The 23360-nt window shown below is 37.6% G+C and overlaps 1 protein-coding gene across 4 annotated transcripts in view; it reads right to left on the bottom strand.

Annotated features, from left to right (window-relative positions):
• LOC139719377 (peptide methionine sulfoxide reductase MsrB-like) overlaps nt 1-16087 on the bottom strand; it is a 51223-nt gene extending 35136 nt beyond the window's left edge. Inside the window, exon 1 of one of the 4 annotated variants that reach the window (XM_071630792.1) lies at nt 15806-16087. In XM_071630792.1, coding sequence (XP_071486893.1) covers nt 15806-15992 — 187 coding nt within the window. In that variant the 5' untranslated portion in view covers nt 15993-16087. Of the gene's footprint in view, nt 1-4406; nt 4537-12236; nt 12688-15805 lie in introns of those variants that run through there. The other 3 variants (XM_071630793.1, XM_071630796.1, XM_071630794.1) reach the window with 3 other exon arrangements.
• Between the last annotated feature and the right edge of the window lie 7273 nt (nt 16088-23360).

Below are 23360 nucleotides of genomic sequence, written 5' to 3'. Positions count from 1 at the left end.
TTATTCTCATTTTGATTCACTAATATCCAGATTGCTAGATAAACAATAAGACAGTTTCAGTATTGCAAACTGGTTGTAAATCTTGATTTGTCAGAGGCACCATCTTGTTTTAAAGATGAGATCAAGTAATACATATCTTGACCACTATACATGTTTAATGTGAAATGATTTTGAATGTAAAAAAAAATTGAGTTTGCTTTTGTGTTGTCTCTATCAATTTTTCCATACTGTTAGCAGTGATAACGTACAAGAGATCACTTAAGAAACGAAGTAAATGGTGTGGCAACTGAATGCTCACCATAACTTGTAAGTATTATACATGTTTTGTTTTTTTCTAATTTTAGAAAATTTTCTAATTGTTTAAGAAAAAAAATGTCACTCCACTTTTATCATTATTATTATTTTTTTTTTATTTGGACGATGCATAGGAATACATGTACATAGGGTGTCACAACTATGCCCCTACTTTTTTTCTCTTTTTTCTCTTTTTCTTTTTACCACGGTAGTGGAACTAGAAAAAAGATGAAACCCAAAGTATGAGCGTGATAAGTCCTTTTTTTTCCCCCGCTGAAGGCCTTTTGATTATTACTATTATTTTGTTTTTGCATGTTAGTTGATGGAACACGGAAGTGGCAACAAAAGAATAAAGTGTCCCCTTTTTTATTTTATTATTATATATTTATTTTTTATTTTATCTTTTTTTTTTTTGAGGGGGGGGGGGGGGGGGGGGGAGCTGGGCACCGGCGATGTAAAATCCCGAAATTGGCGTAATTTGGCACTACTTTACAAGGTTGATAGCAGCAAGAAATAAGAGATGCATAATTTTCTTTACAATGTTGACAAAATTCCAGTACACACTGGTACAAGTCACCTCACATAAGCACTTTAAAAATAAAGATCAATACTGTATTGCATATAAAAAGTAGAAGTAATCGTTTGCTTCATTTAGCGATGTCACTATATACATTCGCTTGCCAGAGCAATCTGTCAAATTCTTAGTGTAATTTGTTTGGCACTAAGTGAACTGTAATAAAATATGAAAAGTCATAGGTATATACACCGTACATTAAAATCACAAACATGTTGAATTTTTCAGTTAGAAAACAGTAAATATTGTAATACGCAAAGACCCAACCAACGTGTGCCTTCGAGTCTGCAGAAAAGTTCGTTGACCCATATTGAGCGCCTGTGTAAGCATACCCATACGAGACGGTGCTTGCGCTACGCGTTCACCTACTGTGCGCGGATGAAGCGACGTATCTAAGCGTACTTACAAGTATACGTCTGTTTACAACCAGACGCGCAATAGACTTGATGGCATGAACCGACGCAAACCTCCTCGCGCGCTGTAACGGGCAGAAAAGCACTGTCCGAAATTTCAACCTAATTTTCCCCACGTCAATACTCACTGCATGCAGATAATCATGTTATAAATTTACAATGGTTAGAAAGAACAGGTCTTGGGCGTTCTTGTGGTGTAACGTTTGTCTAGATTAACAGTCGATAACTACGTGATTTCATCCGTTGAAAAAGTCCATATTTTCAAACGCGTTTTTCTCCGATTCACATTTGCGCACTTGCGGGTCGGAAACGTCGGTTCATGTTTTCACCGACGATTTATCCCCCCCCCCCCTTTTTTTTTGGGGGGGGGGGTGGGGGGGAGATGGAGGTTGTGTCTATGGAAGTCTACAGTAAAGATGGCAGTGCCATGCATTTGGTCCCATATATGCATTTCTCTGGACTGCCTGTATTTCACAGTTAATTCATGACTTTGCGAACATTTCTGGCTTAGTAGTTAACAATTTCTGTAGGTTTCTCTTTTTGTTTTCAGCTATCAGATGTCAAGTTTAGTCAAGCAAGTGTCAAGCAAACTGTAGGACAGCTATGGGGCGGCCATGGATAGCATTAGTGTAGAAGACAGATGGACTGTAATTTGAATACCATTTAGATTATCAAGACCTGCGAGAATTTCACTTCAGAAATTATAATCATATAATATTTACTGTCATCATAACCTCGGAACAAGTAAATTCACTGTATAAAAATTTAGGAAAAATTAAATCTGCTCAAAATCTGATAGAAATATTAAATTCATAAACTAGAAAAGCACTTGGAGAGCGCAGACCTCCGCCAAGCAACCCATTTCCACCCATAAACGCAAGCTGAAAATCACTCAATTTCTAATTATACAAAAGCCTTTTGTATGTACATCATCAGCTTCCAGCTACGCTCTGCCTTACCTGAACAGAGAACGCGCTTAGAGTGTGTAAAAGTACATGCAGTTTGAACTCCCAAGTTTATTAACCCTATCTGCCAAGAGAACATAACCCTTCAAAACTCCACAAAATTCCTGGATCAATACCAAAAATTCAATCATCTATTCCTTGTGCCATTATCAACTTTCCTTGCAAGTTTCATTCAAATCCATTCACAACTTTTTGAGTTATTTGAGTCTGCACACAGATAAACAAACAAGCAAACAAACCAACGGCGATGAAAACAGAACCTCCTTTTCCTTGGCGGAGGTAATTATTGTCAAATTTAGAGAGAAACTTATATCCTCCATAAAGATCTTAATCATAGAGAAATTAAGAGGATTCTAAAAATCCTGCACCCAAAATAAACGTAAACATACATAACAAAAATAGCTAAAAAATAAAAGAGTTGATGTTCTATCTTGTGTTATGCTAGCCATAAATCAGTATTTAAAACTTAAGTTAAAAGATCAAACCACAGAAATGAGGTTTAAAGGACCTCACCAAAGCACAACATGAAACCGTCTCTGGAATGTGATGCTTTGGTATTTCAAACAAAATCAAGGGAAATATGTTGGTGTAGAGTCCAAATACAGAGTAACTGATATAATGTGAGGTCTTTATAAGGCAGTATTTATCAATGACACTTTTGCTATGTTAAAGGGATGGTAAAGTGTCGGTTGAGCTGGGGCTTCATGTTTCCAACATTTGTTTATGATGATTTTTGGAGATAATGAGAAATCTCTTATGAAATATGAAAGAGTATACAATTGTAAGAGGAATTCAAAGTTTATTTGATGATAATTGGTTTCGAAATGGCTCAGATATCCAAACAAGAGCAATCCTAATAAAAGGATCCACCTTTTATCACAACTGCTTTGTTTTACTTTATTTCTAGATATCTCAGCCATTTCAAAACTGATTTTCATCAAATAAACTTTGAATTCCTCTTAGAACTGCATGCTCTTTAACATTCTATAAAGTGGTTTCTAAGTATTTTGCAAAAAGTTAAAACCTGAACCCTCACCTCAACCAATACTACATGTATACCATCCCTTTAATGTAAGATAACATAAGTGTTAATGACACCTATTGCTTTGTTTTGCTTTAGTATGATAAGGCATAGTGGTAGACCTACATATCTCCTACTAAACATATGATTTGTACCCCATTGGTAATATTTCCATTCTCCGCATAAAATAGAACTACAGAAACACCTGAGAAGTACATCAGCCAAAGCCTATGAAGACTCCTACCACCTGTGATACACCAAACTGAAAGATTCATCAATGATGGTTCTAACTATATATATATATATATATATATATATATATATACACACACACATACATATACACTGTACACTTTTATTTCTATTATTCAAATGCTTCTTCTAACCAATAATGACCATAAAAATTCTTCATCTAAACTACAGATGGTTACTTAAGTATCCCATAATGTAGTAAAGCACGTAAGAGGGAGAGAGAGAAGAATTATGTATTCATGCATCAAAAGTCACAGCTTTATCTGCTTCAATATGACTATGTCAATAAGTCGAGGAGGTCACTGCAAGTTGACACAACCACAATACGCCACGAGTGGTACATTGACTGCAAAAATATGGGTGCAAGCAAATTAAAGAGGGTATTCCCAATGGCCTTTGAAATGCTAGCACAAAGCAGTGCCAGCTTTATTTGCATCAAGGAAGTAGATGTGCAGTCCACCAAAGCCTGGCATTATTTGGTTGCCCTACCTCTGTTTATGACAGAGAATGACACAATATGATCAGAATTTGTCAATGCAGAGTACAGCACTGTCATGAAGCACTAGATACATGTATAGGTACATGTGTAATAAGCATATTGTGGAAGGCACGCGAGTCCGGAAGGGGAAAAAAAATATGTGGTGTGCAGATCAGGCAAAAATGATCACTGCTTCTCACATCATTAATGACAAGATATCCGGCAGACGCGACACACTGCAGATTTCAGTACCACGCAGTGCTGTGAGATAGGGGAACATCTTCAGACACTGCGAGAGAAACAGTTACCATATAAAGCCAGTATATGTAATATGCACTGAATATCACCATCATCACAACATGTGATCATCCAATGGCAAAAGCCAAGAAGAGGATCTTTCTCTACTCACGGAATTTTCGCTTCGGGACCGGTTTGCCTCCATCGGGCACATCCACGATGTAACGAAACATGCTAATGAGCGTCACGACGGTGACATGGACAGCAGCAGCAATGCGATGCGAATCTCAGAGGTTCCTCACCTCACAGAGCAGAGGAGGAATGCCGGTATAGAAGAGGCAAGCGGGACAGACAGAGCGAGAGAGGAAGGAAGGAAGGGAGATGAGATTTGGGTAGAGATACAGCAGGAGCGCTGGCTCTGTGTGATGTGCCTATTGCACACTGCACTGTCCTCCAGACATGGTGTGCACAGAAAACAGGGACTGTGCATATCTTCTGCAGTATGTGTGTGTGTGTGTGGGGGGGGGGGGGGGTGTGTGTGTGCCCACACCTTTGCGTACAGAAGTCTCTTCTCTCCCTCCCTCTCTTCCCCTCTCTCTCCACTAGATGAGCCTTTAGATTACTAGTATCTGGCGAGCTCGGTTCACTCATGCATTATTATGGTGACGTGACATGACAGTGTTTACTGAACCATAGACACATGTATGGCTCGGTTTATATGCAAGAAAAAAATGACAGAAGATCATCAAGAAAATGAGGAAAAGGGAGAGAACAAAAAGAACAAAAAAAGATAGGAATGAATATGGAAGACAATGTAAGAGATGAAGAAATAGAAGGACCATTGAGCAGGTATATTTGAAGAATCAAAGAGGAGAGATACAGAATAAAATATCAAACAGAATTGAAAGAGATATGGAGAAATCATTTTGTCACCTATACCCAGATCTTGGATGGATGCTGGCAATCACATGAAAATTTTGAATTTGTTGTTTTGTTTTTGTCATCCACAATGAACAATGATTTACATATGCTAGCATAGTTGGGATTCAAAAACTAGCTTGATAATCAAATCTCAAGATAACAATCATTTGATTAACCCGTTCCTTCCGCAATTCTCTGAGTGCCTTTAATGCCCCCAAACGAGATTCTTTTCGCCCGTCGACAGAGAGGCACACAGGTTGGTAATCCAGCTGTGTGAAAGCAGTCAAGCGGTTCATTGTGTCCCCCTTTCTACGGTCAAGTACATGTTCCCGTGAACAATGGAAATATCGATCGGGTGCGAGGTATGAATAGAGCGTGCGCTGATGAGCTCTCAGAATCTTTTGTTCTACACAAAACCAGGTACCTGAATGAGGTGACTGGAGTCAGCGAACCCGCATTTCTAACTGATCTCAGCCTTGATCATTATGTACATGTTTGTACGAGTTTACAGCAGAACAAGCAAAAAACTAAATCAGGAAAAGGTACATAATACTGTAAAACCCCCTTTTTTAAACAGCAGGAGAACAAATCCTGATAGAATAAACTCTGATCTTTTTATCAAACCCACTTTTCTGAGCATTTTAACACAAAGAAACATGAATTTAGGCCACTGAAGCAGGCACCCTTGTCTTCATTTTGGGAACCTGGTAAACCAGGTTCCCGTATATCAGTTGCTCCCACGGGAACCTGGTAAACCAGGTTCCCGTAAGGAACGGGTTAACTATCACCGTTGCAATTATACAAGTTTAAAACCATATTTGCAGTTCAGAAAACTGATATTGTTTTTGATAACTTTATATCACAGCTTTTCCTACAATATCATATGATTATTGTATTTGCATCATTTTTGTAAATCTATGAAATGCCTTAGTCACAAAATTGGATATTGGAAGTTGCAAGTACAGTTGCACCATACCAAAATTCAGATACACCTTTTGTGAATTTAGTTGACTCAATAATTTTCAATTAAAAGATAGAAATTAGCAAACATTAACAAAACAGGAATCAACATGTATGTGTACATGTGTACAATGTCAATAACAAAGTGTGTTTTGAAAAATATATTATATTCCCTTTTAACATTCACTTTTAACTTTTACTTTATACATAATGCATGAGTTTGAGCAATCACCAGTTAAAAAAGGAATGATTTCAAAATTTGATGAAATCAGGAAAGTATGACTGGTTGCACTTTCAGACTTTGCTACATACATGTAAACTTAGAGAGAATATGCTCACATTTTACAATTCGATGTTGACATACCAGATTTCTCAGACTCTCCCAAGTGAATCAAAAGGTATAAACATTTGACAGCTTGTCTGAGGTTCATATTATTGATGACTAAAGCAGGGAATAGATTAGAAGTACAACTCTTGTGGAAAATGATGGCTATATAAAGTGAAAAGACACAATGTAACTGACAAAAATAATTATATCTAAAGCCCAAGAGTGTGCACAAGTACTCAACAACAATAACAAGAATGATGCAACAGCCTGAGTCATCAGTAGAGGGCAGCAGAGTGAAAAGTCATTTCTTCCTGTGAGAGCTCTACAGCTCTTATCTGCCTGAGAAGCCAATGCTTCTCTCTGGACCACATTTTAGACCTGGCTGGCTGGCTGGTTACATGCAATGGAAAAACTTCACAATACCATTCCATTTTTCATAACTGACTTGTGAAATGAAATGCATGCCAAAAGAAAAGGCAAAAACAAAAACAAAACTAAATAGATGTCCTGTTAGAGGCTCCAGAAAACCAAAGTGGTACAGAGTTGACAGTTTTGTACATTTTTACAACAGTTATTGGCAGCAATTGTATGATAAATGATGATATCATTTCACATTCTCCCAATGACTTACAAACATACGGTACATATCTTCACTAAATTTTTACTTAGCTTTTGGTGGTAAGGCTGTTGTAATTTTCATACTTTTATGCACAAACCAGTTGAATAATGTGAATTAATGACATTATCACCTCAGCTAACTTTCATACCAAACACTAATATCCTTTATATTAAGTATAGAAACACAAATATGAAACTCAGAATTTCATAACTTTCGTTATACATCTACATCATTTTAATAATGTCTGTCATAGTACACTGTTATTTCTACTTTTTGTTAAAGTCAATATACACATACAGAAAATTATGGGGTTCCATACTTTAACTCCAACTTGTTCGCAATTCTGTAGCCTAGGTATTCCTTATACCACAAACAAAGGACCGAGTTCTGCCTGCCGCTGCAAAAATTGATGAATGCAAAACAGGTATTGAACTGTTGAAGCAAGAGGAAAAGGTTAAAATGATTAAACTGATTCCTTTGAATAATCATGGGGAAATACCTAAAGTAAATGTTTCTGTACATTCATGGCACTTAGGCCTCTCCATTGCATTCCCTCAACTTTCAATCCTGTATTACATTAATGCCATCAAAACGTAATTCTCCATAAGTCAATTTGATCACCTTTCAGGACACCATATTTCAGTTCTAATTTTCTTTCACTGTTCATGCAAGGCACATTTCTGCAAACTATATACTCTGTAATACAGGTATATAAGATTCTCAGATCATGAACCTGTACTTTATACCACAATGAATAATGGTTTTCATTAGCAGCTCCCCTTGAGCATATCTGATACAAGTTATCGAACACTCAAAGATGTATTGATAAAATCATTTTCATGACTAATTATCTCTAAGGCTCTGAATAATGCCAGAGAATAACTGCACAGAAAATCAGTGAATGTTTCAGATTTCTGTTTCAATTGTGACAAGGACACTTCCTTATCGTACTGCTGGTGCTGTAATACCACACAAAACATTACTGCAGTCATCAGACTGATTTGGCATCAAAACTACTCGGTCATGGTGATATAGCTGATTGAACACATCCTGTTGGTAGATCAAAGGTTGGATTGAATTGATCAGGAAGTGATATAGAAAAACTGAATTGCACTATTGCATGATAAAAGAGTGCAAATAAGATGCAGTATGGCACTGCAGTACTTGGAAAAGTTTGGACATTGCTCTTTACAAGATACTTCTAGTGAATTAAATACTGAAGAGGTACAATGCTCAGATCACAAATTTCGTGGTAGAATTGACTTCAGTACATAAGAAACTTTCTCATACACTGGAAATTTTAATTAAAACCATTTTTCCTCATGAAATGACTGGTTATTAGAATGGTCATTCAAGAATTTTATAAGTTGGCCACAGACAGAAGCTGTCTGTAGACTTCAGGGGAAGCCAGATAAGGACACAACAGCAGAATACGATTTATTTTAGACAGCATGAACGTGACTGGCTTTCCATGGGTGTATAATCATCTCTTTTTAGGATGCCTATTACAAAGTCCACAGGTTTAGTGTGCATGTAGGCTGTGTGCTGTGGGCCCTGCCAGATTAACACGACAAGGTTTCTGCAATTGGTCCCAGATAAGACCAGTTTGGTAAATCTTCACTGTGTGGCACCTCATAATACAATGAGTGACCCTCATGATCTTTGCAGGGACAATGCTTTGGGGGATAAGTAATAATAATGAGCGTGTTTCTACTGAGCGACGAAAATTTGAGGTGATGCCAGCCGATGTGTGGTGATACCGGCCGATGCCGGCCGATACCGGCCGATGCATGGTGACACCTCGAATTTTTCCTCAGTAGAAACAGATCGGGTAGTGGCCGATGCCGGGTGATGCGAGGTGCTCCGTCGTCCATCTATTGAGGTGGTCGATGCGTGGTGACGCGAAGGACGATTCTCAGTAGAAACACACCGGGTAGCGAAATTCGTGGTGTATCGGACGTCTAGAATTTCTCCCCGCGCTTTTCTATCGCAAAATACGTGTGTACACACAGCGACCGTGTTGGCATCATGCTTTGTTTGTACCAACTCGCTTGTGTACGTGTTATAGGCCCTATACGTTCCACGTTACATGTGAATTGTGGCATTCATCGTCTATTGTTCGCGTGATTAACAGCCTAACTTATTGCATTACTAAGCCCTCATCATTTACTTTGATTTTACACCGCGTTATTTCATTTTATATTGTCTCGAATCGCGAGAGTACCACATTAGTATGTCGCAGCCTTGAGAAAATCTCAACTGGACCCGCGATCTCCAAAGATTTCTCATCAGTCAGTGGCAGGATACCAGTATGTTAGTTCGGGGTATATTGGATGGGGAGACGAAATGGCTTATCAAAAAATAGCCGACGCAGTTATAGCAAAGCAGGCAGGGTTCAGTACAGTGCGCGCGTGACCCAATCTGTGACTTAAAAATACCTGACTTCCGGAATCGCCGCATTTGCACGTCACCTTTGCATCACCTCGTATTTTATCGCTCAGTAGAAACAGCTCGAGTGGTCGTAAAATACGAGGTGCTGCATTGGACAAAATTCGTGGCGATGCCAGGGATGTAAGGTGCTCTCAGTAGAAACACGCTCAATGACTGTGTAGGGCTCAGGTTCTTTCAGCTCTCTGGCAACTCAAAGAAGCAGACGGGGCAGCACACAAGTTGCTTTGATGAAGTCTCCTGGCCAGCTACATTGTAACAATTTGTAGCCAGGTTTTTTCATGGGCTGCATATACAACTTCAAATTCTTATATAAACATTCATTAACCGATTATCATAACAAAACATGCAAATGAGAAAACAATAACTGAAATCAAATATTCATATCATGTGAATAGTTGCATATGAGTGAGATGAACAAGTTTCCAGTACTATAGGGCCAATCAGTAAGGAGTGAAAAAGCGGAAAATGCAAAGCTGTGTCATGTGATGTGCAAAATGTATGCAGGGTGAATGAGTGTACGCATTATGTGTGTGTATATGTGAAAACCATGTACATACAACTTGTATATTGTGCGTGTGTACTGTAAAACATGTTATTTTCGCGGCATGAAATTTTCTTGAATTGGAGCAGACGGCCTTTTTCGCGGCATGAAATTTTGGCGAGTTGCCTCTAACATTCAATGTGTATCGTGTAGACAAGAACTTTCAAGTGCATTTTAATCTCATGAATCTGGCTACGTGTATAAAAGGTTCAAAATTAAGCTCTCCAATTACAATACTTGATCATCACTCAATCTACAATGTGGACATGAGAGATTATTAAAAACAGAAAAATGAACGTCTATATAGATACATTGTAAGATGATATAGATTGGAGCACATGACTGGCAGGGTACATGGAAGTAATAGAAAAAAAGAGCAAACAAAAAATTGCATCACAACCACAAACAGGGTAGATGTGAATAAAAAATGAACATGGTTTCAAATTGTCATGAATGAATATATTATGATTCCAAAAATCTGGCATTAGATAATATACTGGAGACAATGATTGAAAGGTTTGCTGATCTTCAAGCTGAAATGCCACAAAAAGGCTTTTACGAACAAGATTTAAATGCAAGACTTGTGCTACAATGTCTCCATGGATAAAATACTTGTGGATAGCTGACCTGTCAATTCTTAGGAACCACCTGTCTAAAAGTAGCACATTTTGTCACCAGCAAGACTGAAAACTTTATGAAAGGATAATCCACCTCTCCTTCTTATTCACAGCTCCATAAGCCATTACTGTGCTTTCGCCAATATCAACTACATGTAGGCCTACTTTGCATACTTTGCTGACTTATGCTGGAAGTTCATATGTGCTATATGAATGTATGATTGTTATTATATTATTACTATTGTTACTATTATTATTATCATCATCATCATCATCATCATCATCATCATCATCATTATCATTATCATTATTATTATTATAGAACTGCATGACGGATAACTTAGTATTTGGAGTTCTATAGTCCAGAACTGGTGTATCAAAAGAACATGCCCTAATTTTTATAGTAAACAGGTCCCCATCGATCTGTACTTTCCGTAGGTCTAGGCCCTAAATCTAGTTACTCACCTTACTGATTTCTTGCACTCAGAGTTAACCGGAACCTTGCTTACGTATAGCGCAACGCTAGTACAGCCGCGTATGCGTATTGCATGTGCAGAGCAGACTCGCGTATAATAAACTGCTACATTCTGCGTCCAGTGCTCTATATGTGCGCATACGTTGAAATGCTTGGCCTTGTCCTACTACGTCCCTCGCTGCGCGAATCTCTGCGGACATAAAGCGTATATAGGCGTACTGTGTAAGCGTTCGGTATAGTGGCACGGCCGTTCACTATACCAAGGTTTCTGCACAATCATGTGATGCAATCCAACCAATCACGATGCAAATTTCACTCTACCTATTTACTTTGTAAATAAAACGTACGGTATACATCATGAATGTGTGAGTATTCGGTTCCTAGACACATGAAGAGTGAAAGTAGTTACTGTGGCCTATAGGTATGATGTCATAGAACTTCTCATCTAAAGTGAAGCGTATCAATAATTTATGATGAATGTACACGCTGTACAACATTCAGTCTCTCTTTTGCAATTTTTTTTTTTTCCTGTAGAATTTCAATGATATGTACTAACACTATACACAGTTCTGACACAGTACACAAGTGTCACAATGTGCTTGGCATCTGGTTGGGGCTAGATGTGTGTGGACAAGCTTCCAGGGGTGCATAATACAGAATTTGTCTGAAACAAACTTATCACGAGAAAGGACAACATGCATCTCAGTGGGTGAATTCTTGAATTATATGCCTTTGTACAAGGCAGGACTGGTGTTACTCCTCACTGCTAGCAATACAATCATTACACACCTTGTAACTATAGTACAAGGAGAGAAAATTTAAACATATTTATTGAATTACCAACTTCTCACCTCCTCCTAAGAATGAAGCAATAATGACAAACATAATACAAGTTAGATCAGTAATCAATGACCATGCTGAAAATGAATAAAAGTCACATGTACACTATCTTGTGAGATGGGGTATCTGATGTACATAAGTTACTGTGTAAAAAGAAAGAAAGAAAGTAAGATACAAAAAAGAGAGAGATGTACAACTGTAGATATCATAATATGTCAACAGAAATTAGAGAAAAAAAAACACTTCATACCTTGTGTGTTTCCCATCCTTGAATTCATAGTTTGAAATGAATTATAATGCACTTTCCTCTTTCAATGTCTAGGAGAGGCTGATTAAATGCTGTATAGGTTGAAAACAGCAGTGATACTAGACTGGTATATTCTGGTACTGTTGAGGAAAGTTGAGGTTGCTTGTCACCACTATTGACTAAGAATTGAAGTGGGCTCCTAGTCCTAGCTCCTGGCTGCAATCTCTTCCACCACTAGTTATACTGCTGTAATAATGCTGCAGTACTCAGTAGTCACAGGTAAAATCTCTTCCAACTGTCTGGTCTCGTGTGCAAAATTCTCAATTCATGAGACTGGTATTATAATGACACTGCAAATTCACTGTACGGTAATGCATGCCACTTGTTATTAGTGATCCACTTGAGCAAGCATGTATTGAAGCAGTTGTAGGCCTACACCCCTACAAGTATGCTGCGGTGGAAGAGCTGAGGGCAGATTTCAATAACCCTCACGTGGGTATTATTACATACTCATTCGTATACACAGCTGGTTTCACAACACTTTACACAGTGAAGAATGCAGAAACCCTGCTGTTGTGAATATCAACAATCAGGTATACAGATCTTGACAAGAGAGGGCAGCATTTCTCCAGAACAGATGTAAACAGCATAGTGTGCCAGGTCAAGCAGCTCAAGAAATACATCATGTATGCATTGTACTTTCAGTGCTTGATTCCATAATTTGATCAAAGCAATGGGACAGATTTGACTATGATAATATTACAAGAATACATCTTTTGCATTTTCTGATGTAAAAGTAAGAATGATTTCAGTTCCTTTCTACCTTTCCTTTTTAATAAGAATGAGCAAAGAGAATGGAGTTCATCCCAATGAAATCCCCTTTTCTTTGCTCATTTTCATTCAATGATATATATCTGATCAGTTTCACTGTACATTGTGTATGTTTGGAGTTTTTGTAAGGTTACATTGCAGATCAGGGCATCCGTATGTGTGTATATTTTACAAATCCATATCAATGACTTCCTCACACTCTGTGTCCTATTAATGTGACAGTGACCTGTACACCTAATTCCTCCAGGATATATCTGTACATTGTTCAAATCAGTTAAAGATCCCAGTGTTCATTCTAGAATCTCTCACAGTAATTCTTGAGAACAAATTATTGCATTTTTTTATATTCTGCATTCATTTACAGGGGCAGCAGGTCAAGGGTCAATTGTAAATTCTTGCCCATTAGAGTTTGCAAGATTTCCCAAAATGTATTCACACTTCATGATAATTGCATGTTTCTTATTGCTCTGTTGTCAGCATGTGGCTTGTGGCATACAGTAGTACAGTCAAGCCTCATTGGATTCACTTTTCCCTTTATTGTTCAGCAATCAAGCTCTGGATCTAACTACTCCAAGAAGAAACCAGATGATTGTCTAACTGGGTAATACAGGGTATCATAATCTGGTCAGCATATCATACACAAAACAGATTTTTAAATACAGAGGTCTCCTTACCCCATGATGCAGCCTAAAGAACATGAACACTGGCCAAACTTTCCCTATGGACATAAAACAGGCCATCGCGTATATGGTATTAGCCATTACAGATCTTTAAATGTTTCAAATGCTTCTCACAGATACCAACCATCTTTTGAGTGATACTGTCACATTCATTTTGTCCAAAGCAACTCTCTAAAGTGTCTCTCCATCATCTGTAGAGCTAAAAAAAGGTCTAAAGTATTACACAATATTTCTTCTTCTCTTTCTTTAGAGTGCTTGTGTGTGTGTGCACACACACGTACGCGCATGTTATTTGCCTACTCCTGCTCTCATTATTGCTGGTGTAATAAAAAATAGGAGGAGGAGGCAAAATTGCACTGAAGTCAAATTTTGCACAAACAAGCATGCGTCTTGACCCTGTCTTCTCTTCCAAAGTTTTCTTCCATATGAATTCTTTTCGTTATGACTACACTTTTAATTATTTTTCTTCTTCTCTACTTACCACCTTCATTTTTCTCTCACTTTGTTTAATCACACTGTTTGAAACTTCTCATTTCCACCACTTCCTTCTCTTTTCAATTTTCTCCTTTCCCCTCTCCTCCTTTCTGGTTCATCTTTCTCCTCCTACCAACTTCTGAACTCTTTAGGCTTTACCTGGTTTTCAGTCTATTCTTCCTTACAATTGTCGCTGTCTCCATAAGCACAACCTTAACTTCTAGCTCACTGCTACTCTTCACCTCTCTCCCTGCACATCTCCTAAGCACTTAATTCCCTCCCTCCACTTTCCCCTGGGCCATTTCTAGTGTTTTCTTTTGCCAAGGATATACACATTGTGTTGCTGCAAACCTCTTTTCCTCCTCTGCTTCAAGATCGCCATTCAAACTTTCAAAAAACAATTAAAAACTAGAAAAGCACTCTGAGAGTGCAGACCTCCGTCAAGCAGCTACTTTCCACCGATGATCTTGCTCTTCGATTGAGATCAGTGATTTCCACCCATACGTATGCATGCTGAAAAATCACCCAATGATACGACCATACGTGGTCGGACCGGACAAGTTGTGGGACCGGACTAAAAATTTACTTCCACAAACACAATAAAATCCCATAAAATAAGCATAAAATACAATGGCTTTTGAATAAATATTTTATACCAATTTTTGAGGTAACTTCTCTAAAGCAGAATTCGGCGATTTGTTTCATGATTTGTCAACCAATGCAGAAGAAGCGCGCAATATTCTATCACACGCGCGATGTGAAAATTGTGCGCGTGTCTGAGTCAGAAACAACAAACTTCAGTGTTAATCCATTCCCACAGACAATACACGCAGGCTGGCTACAACGTTCAAAATATATTTGCAAGGCTTTCAGTTAAGTTCTCTTAGTCTAATTACGACAAAAATTGATTTTGTCGCTTTGCTTTGGAAGAACTGTTAAGTATCATTTACAGAACCTCATCATTGTGTATTGGAATATTTTTATTGAGAATGGCAATGTGAAAAATTCATCTAAATCTCAACTTCTTAAGTGTCCGGAAACACAACCCCCCCATCATACCAATATAGAAGCCTTTGTTATGTCATAACCCCTCATCAGCTACACGTCGCTCCTGGCCCTAGTAGAAACAGAGCATGCACTTTAGTGCACGTATGAAAACCTTTAAAAATGTGCAGCTTGAAATCTACAGTTCATTGACCCTACCTACATTGTACCTGTGAAAATATAAAAAATCCTTCATAAAATCCGTAACAATTTCTGGATCACTGCCATAATTTAATCATCTGTTTCTTGTGCCATTCTCAATCTTTCCTGCAACAAAAGTGCAAGTTTCATCTAAACCTGTGCACGACCTTTTGAGTTATTTTGAACATGGACAAACCAACGGTAACAAAAACATAGCCTCCTCCCTTGGCGGAGATAATTACAAATGAAATCCTTATGCGACAAAGCGATCAATGAACACAAAATACTACAGGACTAATGAAATTACAGTACAGTTCTCTGTGGGCGAGAACTTTATATGAGAGAAGCCAGTCGATTCTGGCACTATACTTTGGCAAACTTCAGTAACTAAAATCTACTCACTGAATCGTAGTTGCTGTTTTGAGCCGCGATATGATGAAGACACTGACACTGAAGTTGACAGAGATGGCAAAATTCTACCCACCGATGGAGGAGTCGCTGATGCTGTCGATCCGCCTGTCAAAGCCCTCACACACTGCAAACGCGAGAAGGTAGAGCAAACCCATCGCAATCCAATTTGGGAGGACATTATTGCCACTACAGGTGAGTGTTTTCATAGCTGACAGCAGACAAGCGTGGCAATTCTGGCTCAACTTCCAGACCCCAGCTAGCAGGGACCGCAGATTCACTTCCGTCGTTCTCTCCTAGATCCTTCATCAACTTCACATCCAGATGATCATGATGTGATGTTGTGCTCTACGACTTCAACCCGCCACATACAGGGCCACATACACAGCTAGCTAGCTAGCTCATCATGCTAGGGAATCTGACGAAAATTGCGTAATCTCCACGAAACGGCTGGGTACGGTGCTAAGTAAATGCATGACATAAATGATCGTGCACAGTCGAAGTATCTTATGTCAACCTCAGTGTGTGTGTGTGACAAATGTACGGGGAGGCTGAAAAAAAATCTGCGGTCCCTAGTGGCTAGTAATACGCAGAATTCATGCCTTCGTAGAAGTTTGTGTTCTTTGTACCTGGCATGCTAATAATTATGGATTTGCTCCTGAGATTGCAAGCCTGGTTCAACTAAAATCCAAAATACATGTACTTGAATACCCTATAAAGCTGTGAGAAAACGTAATGAGAAGATAAACTTGATTGTTTTCCTGTATATATATATATATATATATGTTATATATATATATACAATATATATATATATATATATATATATATATATATATATATATATATATATATATATATATATATATATATAGCGAAAACTTTGAGCAAAGAAAATGGGTTTTCATCGGGATTCGAACCCGAGACCTCCGGATTACTAGACCGGTGCTCTACCGACTGAGCTATTGAAAGCCCTAGATCGGTGTTCGTCCCATCCCTCTTTGCTTGTGTGGTCAGAAGCTATAGTGTGTGTATGTGTGCCACACACACACACATTAACCTGACATAAACCCAAATGATGTAAATCAACTTTGGAATAAATGTGAGGGATCGCCGAAGCGATGCAGCTTTTTGTAATATAGTCGGTAGAGCAGCGGTCTATAGTAATCCGGAGGTCTCGGGTTCGAATCCCGATGAAAACCCAATTTCTGTGCTCAAAGTTTTTGCTATTTATTATTACAATTGTTTCTGGTCAGTTTTTCCTTCCTTGTTTATATACATATATATATATATATATATATATATATATATATATATATATATATATATATATTATATATATATATTATATATATATATATATATATATATATATATATATATATATATAATCTGAAGAAAAAATATCAATAAATTTTATCATGCATTGATGATAACAACATAAAAAAATATATGTTTTTATCGTGATATACATAATAGCATATGAAGAGTTTGCAAAAACCGATAAGTCCATATTTGTCAAATGGAGATATTTTCGATTAAAGGTCAAGAAAAATAAAGAGAATAATAAGAAAATTTTTGCTTCTTTTGACCATAACTTCAAAAATGTACCTTTATATGTAGTGACCAATATACCATTTAAAAGGTATTATTTTGTACTTTATGAGAGAGATCGTAGTTCAAAATCTTCAAAAATGGACTTATTGGTTTTTGCAAACAAACTCTTCATATGACCCCATACATCGAAATAAGCAGATTATGCAAGACTTGATCAATATTTCAGACCTTGTGTAAAGTTGTTCATGGCTTCTTGTACTCGTGTTCATGATCTTTCATCTTCCGTAGTCTACTTGTTTGAGTATGACATTTACTTATGCATGCATGATTTTTTTTTACTTAAAATGGGAGGTAAATTATTTCTCCTTACCTAATGTAAGAAGAAAAAATATGTGTAGCAAAAAAAAAGGCTGCTGAAAACTTATCGTTATCCAATAGTGGAGAGCCAATGGAGTATAAAATGGAGTCAAAGGGGGTCTGAGCTTTCGATCCTGTATGGCAGAATCTTAGTCAGAGGCAAACTGACAAACAGGCAGGGAAAAAATTACATTTATAAGGACTACACACAATAAGATTAACAGTCAGGGGAGGGCTAGGGACACAGAACAAAGAAAACAAACGGGGAGGGTTACGGAGCCCAACAGGTAAAGGGAGGGGGTTTAAAGGAGGGTATCGACAGACAAAAGGCATGAGGAGGGTCAGTGATGATCCCCATAGGATCATGGAGGTAACATGTGAAGGATGACGATAAATAGGGAAACAACATCAAACAAGATAAGGAACAACAGAGAGATAAAGAAAGGAAAAGAGTGAAAATAAAAGCAACAGCAAGAGTGGGGGGGGGGGGGGCTGAGTAAGCAGCGAGCCCTAACCTAGCTGGTGTACCAAGAAGAGGTAACAAATTGAAAGTGAGCTAGTCAACCAACAACAATTATCAAAGTGTATATAAATGCAATAAATATCAATAATAATAATAATTAGGATAATAGCAATAGAGATATAGTGATGGTGATGATGAAGTTTGAGGGATGTATTATGATCGGACAAACCCATTTTATTGCCGGTACTTGGTCAAATTCTCTCTCTCAATGGAAGTTCTTTTCAGCAATTCACCATGTATTGTCACAGAGAACAATGGAGAGCAAATATATAGAATATTACAAATTTGCAGACTTACTGTTAAATTTCATATGAACAAATATATATCTCTATCAGCCCTTGACCTAAAAAGGCAAGCATCATTCCAATAACATCCTTGTGGGAGTTATAACAGGTCAGGTATATGCGCTCAATCAATTTCCTGGAAAATTATTATCTTTGAGAAGATTCATTCTTTTTTTCTGCATTGCAAGATATTATTCGTAACATTCAATGCCATACACTCATGCAGGTCAGCAATAACAGAGCTATACACGACTGTGATGGGGGCATTGTGGGATACTACATGAGATTTACCTGCCGCTTTATAAAGAGTGTACAATATTACGCCTATTATAATCAAATGGTTCATTTGTGAAGAAAATCACACAAATGTGCACAGGTCTAGTGTTTTTTTAACTCGTCTTTTTTTTTTCTTTTTTTTTTAGGCCCCATGTGAAAAAAGTAAATGATGAGTATTTGAAAAGGAAAAACAAAAATGCAAACCTATTCCCGATATGTGGAAATTTTCTTGCTTTTTTAATAGAAAACTAAAGTGTACATCAGATTGCTGATTTCAATTTTGAAAATGCAAAATCTCTCTCACATGGGAGGGGGCAACCCCTATTGCTTAGTAAGCTTACACAGTGATGTCTCACAAGAGCTGAGATACCACGTTTTAGCAATTCAATTGTGTGAATTCTTATTTTTCTTATTTTTTGATAGGAATAATAAGACAAACATTTCACCAAAAGTTACTCACCAACTCCAAGTTTTGCACCCCCCCCCCACATCGTGAAAACGGATCGACGCCACTATTCCATCGAGCAGAAAATACTCAATTAACTTAATTTTTTTTTTTTTTTTTGCCATTACAAAATTTACATTCATACTACTAACTACATATTCAACTGGAGTAACTACAGTGTAGGCCAATATGTTAATAACTCTAGAGTCTCTAGTTTAGGGCGCCAGTAGGCCTATAAGTAGGTGTTGTGGAGTTTGAATAATATGAAATTTTGCCGTCAAAAGTTTAGCATTTTGATTAGTGGTGGGTATTTGTAACATTTTCGTTGTACATGGTATTACCCTCATTCAACAATTTAGCACCACAGTATTCATGCGCAACATTTGCATGATGCCAGCCTGCATGGATGAGTACATGTATGCAATGCAATTGCATTGCAGCGCAAATGTACAATACCTTGGCACGTGTGTTTTGTAGACGGTGTTACAGAAACTCCGTTGCATCTGTATTTCCGCGAAGCTTTGATTGGTAAGAATGAATCCCAAATGTGATCATATACCAGGTTAAATTATATGAAGGGAGGTTGTAGTTGATGTTGGTCTGGAGATATGTCTCGTATCTTCCTTTTAGACAGTATTCAAAAGAAGATGCGATGATACTGCATCGCTATCGTCGTGCAGAAACAGTCCCACGTACCCCCTTTCTTGCTTGTTGTATACACACGAAGAGACGAGGTAAATACTTGCGCTTGAGTTTTAGCGCTTGTTGGATCAGCTGCTTTTACAGGTTAGAGCTACTAGTTAGTAGCTGATGCGCTCTGGCATGGGGATCACCAATCGTTTATCGAGGGCAACTTTGTCCTAATAAATTTTCATCTCGACGTAAGTAAGGCAGACCATTACATTGCAAGTATTTAGTAAAACTGGTTGTATTTGGTAAAACTGGCTGAAGATAAGCCAAGGCCAAGGTTTGGCTTGTTATAGACTAGTTGAGTTGATTTGTCAATCAATGTTCAAGAGTAGAGTGTGCAGTTTATGTGTAAATTGATTATGACCTTATTTTTTGTATTAAAGGGACACAGTCCTCACGAAATTTAAAAAAATATGTTGTTGTTGGTACCTCCAATGAACTACTTTCACCAAAAACAAACTTTAAAATCACTAAATAAGCTCGTACATTTTGGTTGAAAAAGTATGACTCTGCATGGTGAATATGCTAATGAGCAAGTCTTGGCGGAGAGTCATACGTCGTCGATGCACAACTCTTCCCAGCCGTGTTCTGCTCGTTATCCGTACGCTCCCTAGTTTACCCGGATGCATGAAGACGTCGGTGGCTACTCCGACTCGTATTTGACATTGTTTCTACGTTGTGTGTGTGTGTGTTTGTGTGTGTGTGTATGTATTGTGTATTATATTCGCACGTGTGGACGGTACAACTAGGTGATAGATCTACGGTAGATACGCGTACGCACCCCGTGCGCGGTTTGCCCTTCTCACTTTTCCAGTCTCAAGCGCAGCTGCAGCCCTACCTGTCGCCGCTCATGCATGTTCTATACGTACACAGTGTACATATTTGTAGGTACTAGGTAGAAACGATACTACACAGGCCTGCTAGTACACTACAGGGGCGACCGCATTCAGCGTCGTCTGGTCAGGCTATCTTACATCAGTAGTTTTGCTCGAATCGTGCAGAAAATTTCCCAGGAAAATCCTTTTTTCCGTCCCAGACCAACAAAAGTATCGTGAAAGGTGAGCTGTATGGCTCTGAAATATCGGTACAACGATGCCGAACATAAGAAACTTAGGGCCTACAAAATCTCGAAATCGTGTTGTGACCTACCTGTGCGTGGACAATTTGTGAAGCGATGTTTTTACGTGGACCGGCAGGCTGTGGCCCTCGGTTATAAACCGAGAAAACTCCTGAAACCAGATGCAATCCTGACCATTTGCTCACATGAGTTATAAAACAGAAACACCTCGAGCATCGACTTCGAAGAGAACCGAGGGAAAAAAGCGTAGAGAGGTAAGGAAAGTGGCTAGCTATGTTTAATTTACCGTGGGCCTGCAGCCGGGGTTGGACTGCAGTACAGTGCCACTGAGCTAGCTGCTGCCAGTGCCGACTGGACATGCACGGCAAAGTGGAGCGAAATCATATCCCTACGACCCCTGTGTTTACCCTTCCCGGCTCACGTCATATTTTTTTTTTTCGAGGAAAGGCGATTATCTGACTACTTACAGAAATATTGAGATACAAACAATATTTTCTTTGAAGAATTCGACTCTCTCATGCACAGGTTATCTTCGGTTTGAATGCCAAAATCGACTGGACGGAGTCGAGTGTACTGTGTATGTATACATTGGTATGCTAAGGATTTGCGCGCGAGAGTGGTTTAATTCTACGCTAAGAAGTATGCAACACGGACGGAAGCTAGAAAACGACCGTGCCTATTTGATGTCAAGTTCATGGTATATTTGGTTTAAAAATACATATAAATTTATGTTTACAATATTAATTTTTCGTAAAATATATATATCTATGCTTGAAATATTTTGTTTAAAATTATAAAACCACAAACTTTCACATTATATGATAAAATTGCAACTAATCATTTGAACACTTAAATTGGTTTTTAGAGGCACGGCTGTCAACTTGGTGAGTAGGGCATGCACTACGTAGCATCTTTTTGCCGGCTCTTTCACGATCGCTTGCAGGAATTATTTTTCAAAAATCGCGTACGGAGACAATTTTTGATGTCCAAGCGTATAAATTGGTGAAAGTTTATATTTTTTACTCTTCTTAATTATCAGTACAGTGAAAATCTCAGGACTGCTTCCCTTTAATTGTATGTTTATTTTTGTTACATTTTCATTGTTGTTACTTCAGTATTAATAGTTTTGTATAGATAATGCTTAGATTTATAATGATGTTATATATGTCAGTATATTAAATAATTAATTAAAATTTATATGAATAATTGATTTATTTTATGTTCAGAGTCTATTTACTTTTGACATAGATCTATATGCAGACAATTTGTAGTTTGTTTTCAAATTGTGTATGGTATCTAATTTTTAGTCATTTTTGTTATTTATAAAACAGGAATTAGATTTGTATATGTTATTCTTAATCCTCAATGCTACTTTTTTTCTTGTTCTGATATGCTTCTGAGCAACAGCTAAACATTTGCTGTTGCAAATGCAAATACAAAACATAAAAAGTGACAGAATAATCAACTTGTTGAATGTGGTCACAATCTGGAAGAAGTTATAAGAACATTAACAAGTCTAGTTGCTTTTTGCCAACCTAACCTTGGGGCACTGCTCCTTGTACACAGTTATTGCCAGCCCAGATTCAATGTCGCATACGTAGCATCTTTTTATTGTCTCGCCATTTTTTATGTTATGTAAATCTTCTGTTTTTGTATCATATTTGCACTGATGTTTCTTGAGTTGGTCCAATTAATGATTAGTATTGCCCTCTTTCTTGTAGAATGTTAAAATAGAGTACAAATTGATTGATTCTAATGGAGAACATTAAATGTAACTTTTTCTAAAAGTTTACACAAAAATAAAAGTGTAACATTTTAATATTATAAATATTTACTAACACCGGTGTAAATTGTGGTTGCTGGAAATTGTTTATGACACTAGTTGATGGGTTACCCTTTTGAATCTGGACAGGTTCAAGATAAGTGAATTAAATTGTATCCTCATATCACTGATTTTGAAAACAATCCCATATATATGAGTAAAACAAAAAATTCTAACAGACAGAGTTTAGACAGCAAACTACCATTACTTTGTCCATAGCCAGCTCTTCCAATATTACATAGTCTGTTCTCATTAAAAAAAAAATGTTTACATTTTAGTGCAGTCCTTTAACTGAAATTATCTAGCATATTTTGCATTTTGTATTCTGCTTTTACACGCAATAACATAGTTAAGATAAATGATTTTTTTGTGTGTTTTATTTTGTACAGATTTTTTGCAATCTGGATCTGGATCAGTTCATTTGAAAAGTATCATGACCTAAATGTGTCCCCTAGCATTGTTATCCTTATGCCTGAATTCTTCTTTTGATTGCAGAATCGTTTGGAGAAGCCCCAGA

Source organism: Diadema antillarum, unplaced genomic scaffold (genome assembly GCF_040938485.1).
Source record: "Diadema antillarum isolate AM-2024a unplaced genomic scaffold, OU_Dant_1.0 scf00000109, whole genome shotgun sequence".
NCBI lineage: Eukaryota > Metazoa > Echinodermata > Echinoidea > Diadematoida > Diadematidae > Diadema > Diadema antillarum.
Note: the sequence above shows the minus strand (reverse complement) of the source record. Positions and strands in the feature narration are given on the sequence as shown.